At 42.6% G+C, this 7,103-nt stretch overlaps 2 protein-coding genes across 3 annotated transcripts in view; one reads left to right on the top strand and one right to left on the bottom strand.

Annotated features, from left to right (window-relative positions):
• The window catches only part of LRRC72 (leucine rich repeat containing 72), an 87,844-nt gene extending 85,381 nt beyond the window's left edge, over nucleotides 1-2,463 (top strand). The window contains exon 8 of one of the 2 annotated variants that reach the window (XM_032801420.2): nucleotides 74-2,463. In XM_032801420.2, the coding sequence (XP_032657311.1) occupies nucleotides 74-239 (166 nt within the window). In that variant the 3' untranslated portion in view covers nucleotides 240-2,463. The remainder of the gene's footprint in view (nucleotides 1-73) is intronic. The other variant, XM_032801417.2, reaches the window with a different exon arrangement.
• A 1,293-nt stretch (nucleotides 2,464-3,756) lies between these two features.
• Nucleotides 3,757-7,103, bottom strand: part of ANKMY2 (ankyrin repeat and MYND domain containing 2) — a 27,209-nt gene continuing 23,862 nt past the window's right edge. Inside the window, exons 8-9 of the mRNA XM_075063383.1 lie at nucleotides 6,177-6,340; nucleotides 3,757-4,634 (exon numbers count right to left, since the gene is read on the bottom strand). Coding sequence (XP_074919484.1) covers nucleotides 4,411-4,634; nucleotides 6,177-6,340 — 388 coding nt within the window. The 3' untranslated portion in view covers nucleotides 3,757-4,410. The remainder of the gene's footprint in view (nucleotides 4,635-6,176; nucleotides 6,341-7,103) is intronic.

Raw genomic sequence — 7,103 nt, forward strand, 5'->3', positions numbered from 1 at the left:
TTATTTCCAAAGTGGTTGGGAAAAATTGTTTTTATCATGTCAGTTATTTACATTTGTTTTGTTATTTTTGTAGAGTTCCATTTGAGAACCCTGAAGATGCTGTTTTTATGAGAGCAATGAAGAGATCTATAATGGAATTTTCCTCTGTGGATTGGAATAAAATACCCACCTGTCTAGGAATACGCCTTGAAAACAAACCAGAAGACCCCTATGAGAAGCTGACAGTCAAATTCAGATAACTGTTCGGTTCTTTAGAAAATATGTACGTACATGTTGGATATTAAACTTTTATTGTAAGTTAATATCCATAAGACATGTATGCTATAACTTATACTTGATTAAAAGAACTTTCAGCAGGAAAATGTTAAATTCATTTCCTTTAATCGCAACTGTAGGGATTCAAGGATTAAAGTTAGAAAATGCTGGTCACAGATTTGCTGTAACTTTATCATAATGTTGCCACTAATTGAATTCTCATGAGTACCATATTGTCTGTTGTGACAAATTAACAAAGCACACCTGTACATTAATTTTTAGGACACTAAGGACAAATATATTGATCTTTGATAGTCTTTGCTGGTGGCCTCCTCTTTTCTAACTTAATCAGGGCTTCTCTTACCACCTTAGTTTCTAACACTTCCAGGTCAGATTAAGGCTTCATGTGGCCTCTCTCTTTCCCAAATGAAGTTACTGCAAGGTTCTCTGTGTATAAGGTTATTATATAGTCCTTATCATGGTTATCTTAATTTTTTCCTCTTTCCCAACTCCTGCTACAATCCACTTTTTTCTTTGCTGATTGTTCAAAGGAAAGTGTTTGGAACTGGCAGCAGGGAAAGCTAATTACATTAGGAATGTAGAGAAGATGCAAGGTAAGTCCACGCTGGCTTCTTACAAGAGTCCCAACATTTCTTACCTCCTGTTAGCCAGAAACCTTTCTTGGCAATTGTTCTCAAAGTGGTCAAGCTGAAACACTAGGAATTAGCCAGACAGAGGTGTTAATCCCTCCTCATGGGAAAACTCTACTGCACTGCTCTCATGGAGAACCTCTTGAGTTGTTCCATCAAAGGAAAGGCAGGATTTATCTCCCAGTGTACGTGGGGTAGGGGAGAGCTTTGGTGGATCAGAGAGCCATGACTGAATGCACAGAGCCTAGCCTGCATCCTAGCAGTTAAACACTGTAGGTGCTTTATCCCAGGATGTACAATTAGAAGAGATCTAATATTTTATCTCACAGCAGTATGAAGCTGAGTGTGGTGTAGAAGAAAATGTCAGTCTCCAGGAAAGAGGGAAGTACATTGCACTGGGACAGTTGTAATGTAAGGTTACGCTCTGATTTACCCAATTACAGAAGTAAATTTCATGTTCTTAAATTCTCTCAAGATTTTGTGTGCACTGAGAATACTCCAGCCTAGCACTGTAGGGACCCAAGCATGACTTTCCCTCTAATTGCTCCTCCCCACTGCCAGGGGTGATGTGCCACCAAGCATTGGAACAGACAGCAAGGAGACTGTCTCTCCTGTGCTCTCAATGCTCCCCCTGCTAATATGGAAGAGAAAGAAGAAACTGCATGACTGAAGAGAGATGCATGTGGGGAAGGTGGCTTGCGGGAGCCAGAGGGTGAGGAGGAACAGGAGCTAGTGGAGGGAGACAGGAGCTGTAGTGGGGTGCAAGGAGAGGGAGAGGGGTTGAAGGGGTATATAGGCACAGGACAGGAGGAGGTCATAAACCAGAGGATGGAGGGGACTAGCTAGAAGGAGAGGGGGGTAGGGGCAAGAGCCAAGTGGGGAACTGGATAGGAGCAGAAAGGGGGGAGGGAGGCAGGAACCAAGGTAGGATGGATAGAGTAGAGGCATACCCCTGCCACCCATCCCCCTTCATCCCTCTCCCTTCGAGGCAGCCCCATACTCCTCTCACCCATGTTTCCCCCCACTTCTCCACCCATAAATGCCCCTTGGTCTCCAGGCCACCAAGCATTTATGTTCTAACTTTTTGGTTTAAAAAGAAAAACAAAACCAAAAAACCCCTTTGATTACATTCTGCCAAAATAAAGTAACTCTGGTAGGGGAAGTGAGAAGGGGGCTCAGGTGAGGTACATATGGGGGTGCCACTAACTCCTACCAACAAACATTTCTCTAACTCTTTAGAAAACTAGGAAATTAAATGGCAAAAAACTTCCTTAAGACAGTGTTATGATTGCCAGGTTATAGCTCATCTCCAGACTGTCAGGATCAGCCAAACTCAAACCTTTGAAAACTAGGAACAGTAAATGTAGTCAAGGTGAATGCCCATTCAACCCTAACTCCTTCCTCTTTGAGAAATGCCCAATACACCCCCTCACACACATACCCCCCTGCTCTGCTTTTTTACTGTAATGGACAGGTGCTACCTGCGCTTGCCGACTCAAACACTGAGCCGACTGCCTTGACAATGCCACACTTGTAAAAGTGTGGGTATGAAGTCGCTGTTAAATTTTACAACTCCTTCACACTTAGGATACCACCTAAACCTATGCTTTCCTCTATCCAGCCTTAAGTCCATGGACTGTTCTCATATCCCGCCTCACTACTGACAATACCCATGGCAAGAAGACCCCAGTGCCCTGTTATGGACAACCTACAGAATTCTAAAATGAAGTGATGCAGACTGGAACTTCAAGTGATACATACATCTCCTTTCATTGATAACACACAAAGCGGGAAGTGGGGGGAGAGAGAGAGACTCAAGACACAGAATTCCTCATATCATAATCACAGGTCTTCCAGCCTGGTCCAACTTACTCTTCCACCATTCAATATAATTACACCTAACAGCTGCAGTTTCCAGTGGCTCTTGCCAGCTGCATGGGAACGGAGTTAAGGTTACGTGGGTGTTTACCTTAACCCTGAATTTCCCAGATTTCAGAAGTTTGAGTTTTGTTGAACTTGACGTTCTGGAGGGGCACGAACTATCACCTGGCAACCTTAACTTTGTGATAATTTTTTTTGCCATTTAATTAAATGGCAACTGGTATACATGCTCTCTGGGATATTATTTCTTCCTTTAGATTGACTAGGGAGTCCTGTTTTCTCTATGTGAGCTTTTTAAAGACCTAATCCTACACACACCAATTACTAAGCATAGTGATTCCTGTAACCCAAATTCTGCTACCCTTGCACAGGGTGAGTGGTACCTTACTTTGTGAACTGTCCCTTTGATTTCATGACATACTGTACCACTCATCAAATATAAGGGTGAGAGAATCAAGGGTGACTGGGAATTTTCCCATTGGCTTCAATGGGTCCAGGACTTTTTGTCTTGTATTGGCCATCAAGCATGTGGTCAATGCTTACCAAATATTTCAGAAACATAAAATCCCACTGTTCTAGAAAGGAAACCTTTCCTTAAAACAAAATTTAGAAACTATCCCACTCTAGTTAATGTAAATGTTTAATATTAAAAACTTGGGGCTAATCTTTTCATTGGTCTGTGACAGACTTGAATATCTTTGAAAAAATAATTGCCCACTTCACTTGAAGTGGTCTCCTACAGCATCTGTGAACCACTTATCCTTAGCAACTTGTCCCACCTTGTATTTAGCTCACACACACTGGTTAGCTTCCTTAGGCCCAAAGAAGAGCTCTGTGAAACTCAAAAGCTTGTCCCTTCTACCAACAGAAGTTGGTCCAATAAAAGATATCACCTCACCTGTCTTGTCTCTCTGAACAAATAAGTAATTATTTGAAAGATACATTTCACGGTCAACTTGAGACAGCTGGATCAGCAGTATCATTTAATGAAAATTGTCACAAAACAGACAAATTATATATTGCTGTGCACCAACAGCAGAAACTCACTAATCACAGTAAAGACAGTGAAGAGAGTTCAGAATCTAGATGAAGACTCTCAAAAAAAAAAATAATAAAAACTTAAAAAAAAAAGGTCGTGAAGAGTTGTAAAGCAATTTAACTGCTCAACTCCCATATGACTTCATAAGATTCTCTCAGCTTCAATTTTATTGCATATGGAGAAAAATCTTTAAATTTACTATATTTAGGATTTTAATTTTTGAAACAAGGATAATCCAAGTGATCTGAATGTTTTCCCATTTCACTAGCAAGTGGCTTATTTTCCCACAGATATTCATTCATAGGTTTACTACACTTACTGTAGGTACAACCAGAGGGATATAGGCAAATATAGAATTGACCAGAGTATAAATGACTTGTCTTGACAACCTATGATGGAGTTTAAAGTATGTGATTACGCTGGCCTATTTCTTAACTCAGGAAAAAAGACATATGCTATCTCACACAGGAAGTCTTGCATATGCTATGCAGTGAGGGCTACAAACATATTCCACATAGAATATGCATCGTGACATTGAAGTACAGGGACTTCAGCCAAGACCTTAGTCCCCTGCCCACCATCATCTTACTCTTCAGATTCTTGAACTTTTTGCACAGCAATGTCAGCTAAGCTGGTCTCACTTTCAGACTGATTGTCAGGATGAGGTTGTGGGGCCACTGGCTCATTGTTAAGCACACTTTCCTCTGTTTTGTCAACTGCATGATTTGGATCCACTCCTTTGGTAGCTCCTGGGTGAGGGTCTGACTGCTCCTCATTTGTGGAACCAGGATCAGCTTCCTGTGCTTCATCTAACAAAAAAAAAGAAGACATATACATCTCATAAACCCCATCATTAACAAACCGCTGGAACACTCACACAAGAAGAGGACGTTGTTATTCTTAAGGCTGAATTTGGCAGGTACTTTCTCTTTGTTTCACTGAGACGTTTATTCACCCTGCTATCAAACAAGTTTCGTGATATTTATTCTTCTAAAAGTAATAAGGAAGCAGGACTACATTAAGTGACCTTAGACACAGGAATTCTGCCTATGGCAGGGGTAAGCAAACTATGGCCTGGGGGCTGCATCCGGTCCTCGAGCTCCCACTGGGGAGCGGGGTCTGGGGCTTGCTCCACTCTGTGTGGCTCCCAGAAGCAGAAGCATGTTCCTCTGGCTCCTAAGTGTAGAGGCAGCCAGAGGGCTCCACAAACTGCCCCAGCTCCAAGTGCTGCCCCCTGCTGGGAACTGCAGCCAATGGGAGCTGTGGGGACAGCACCTGTGGACAGGGCAGAGCACAGAGCCACTTGGCCATGCCTCTGCTTAGGAGCCATAGGGGGGACATGCTGCTGCTTCTGGGAGCTGCATGAGGTAAATGCTGCCTGGAGTTTGCACCCCTGACCACTTCCTGCACCCCAACCACCTGCCCCAACCCTGATCCCCCTCCCGCCCTCCAAACCCCTGAGTCCCAGCCCAGAGCACCCTCCTGCACCCTCAGCCTCTAGGGTCTACTTAGGGGTCAGAGTGATTAAAAAAGCCCATTTTGGCTCCTTAAATTTTACATGATGGTCACTAGGTGGAGTTGTTTTCTGATACACTAATAACTGCTCTGCAGTAGTATTTTCACTGCCCAACTGAGGAGAGCTACTCTCCTGTGAGTAAGGCAAGCACGACATGGCTCCTGTATTTGGTAACTGCCTACAATAAAGTTTAAACATATAAAGTAGTGATAATAAAATGGGGAAGGAGGGCTAAGAGATAGGAAGTGAGAATGAGCACGTATGCTACTTCAGGGACTTTCCTTTGAATAACATACAGAAAAATTGTTTTGGAGGAAGGGTGTTAGGCATTTTTACTCTGTTACAGGATCTTCAGAGTTTGTCATTTTGTTAGTGGTTGAAAGGAAAGAACCCAAAACAACCAAATAGCCACCCCCTACATACTCGCACAAAAGTTCCTTCTTCTGCTCCCCAGACTCACAATATAGCGAAGAATTAACTTTGGAGTTAAACTTTTGGACAGTGGGTTAGTGTGTGGGTTGGCGGTTTTGTTTTTATTCAACTTATCACTTGGTCTTCCAGTTATACAGCGAAGTTATACAGGTTTTTTGATCAGAGCTTTAAGATTTGAAACAGCAAAGTTAGAATTCCTGGTGCCCGACTGTACTCAAGAGTCAAGTTATGCTTTCACAAATAAGAAGTCAAACATTCCAAAAATTACTGCCATTTTTTCTACCAACCAAGATATTCTCTTAAACCTCACTTAGTACATGCAGTAACACAATTTACTTTTGCTTCTTGTAGTACAATTTGTTAGTGCAGCCTTAATTTTAGTTAGCAAACTGTAGATCCTAACCTCTCTCTTGCTTTTTTTCTTGTCTCCGTTTTTCTTTGGCAGCTTCTAGCTCTTGCTTCTCATGAGCTTCCTTCAGCGTCTTACAAACTTTTTTGTGGGTAAACCAGTGCATTTTCTGGCAGTTCTGATCACAATAAATAACCTGAAAGTTTCCAGAGCCATTACTTCACCTTCATGTAACAGGGCAGTACAACAGTTTAACTTTAAATTTTTAGCTTTATCTCCCCATAATCAGGGTATTGAAACAATGTTATATAGCCTAAGAGTACTACTTTGAAATTACAATTATAAACAGTTAATAAGGTCACACAGAGTGGGTATTCTATACATTATCTCAAAAAGGAAACTATTGTTCTACTGTAATTAATTTAGGAAATCCACAATGTATTGTAACTCCGCCCTCTAACCCACACAGTCTTATTTGGGGCTTTAAATATTCCTACTTCTTGTATTCAAGATACCTGCACCACAAGCAGGTGTTTTGTATCTCCTGAGTCTGAACATACAAGTATTTCTCAAAGAGCTACAATTATTGGTAAGTAACCTTCCTTTTCCAAACTGGCAGTAATATATTCAGAGATTACAAGGCCAGAAGGGACCATCAATTGTGATCGTCTAGTACAGGGGAGGGCAAACTTTTTGGCCTGAGGGCCACACTGGGGTTCCGAAACTGTATGGAGGGCAGGTGTAGTGTATTCAATTGCTCCCCATACGAATGTGCTACTTACAGTATAGTACTTACAGCTGCCAGTCCTGGTGCTCTGAGTGCCATGGTAAGGGGACGGGAAGCAGGGGGGTTGGATAAGGGGCAGAGGGTCTCGGGGGGCAGTCAGGGGACAGGGGGCGGTTGGATAGGTGTGGAAGTCCCAGGGGGCCTGTGGAGGGCGGGGGTGTGGATGGGGTCGAGGTAGTAGGGACAGGGAGTGG

Source organism: Chelonoidis abingdonii, chromosome 2 (assembly GCF_003597395.2).
Source record: "Chelonoidis abingdonii isolate Lonesome George chromosome 2, CheloAbing_2.0, whole genome shotgun sequence".
NCBI lineage: Eukaryota > Metazoa > Chordata > Testudines > Testudinidae > Chelonoidis > Chelonoidis abingdonii.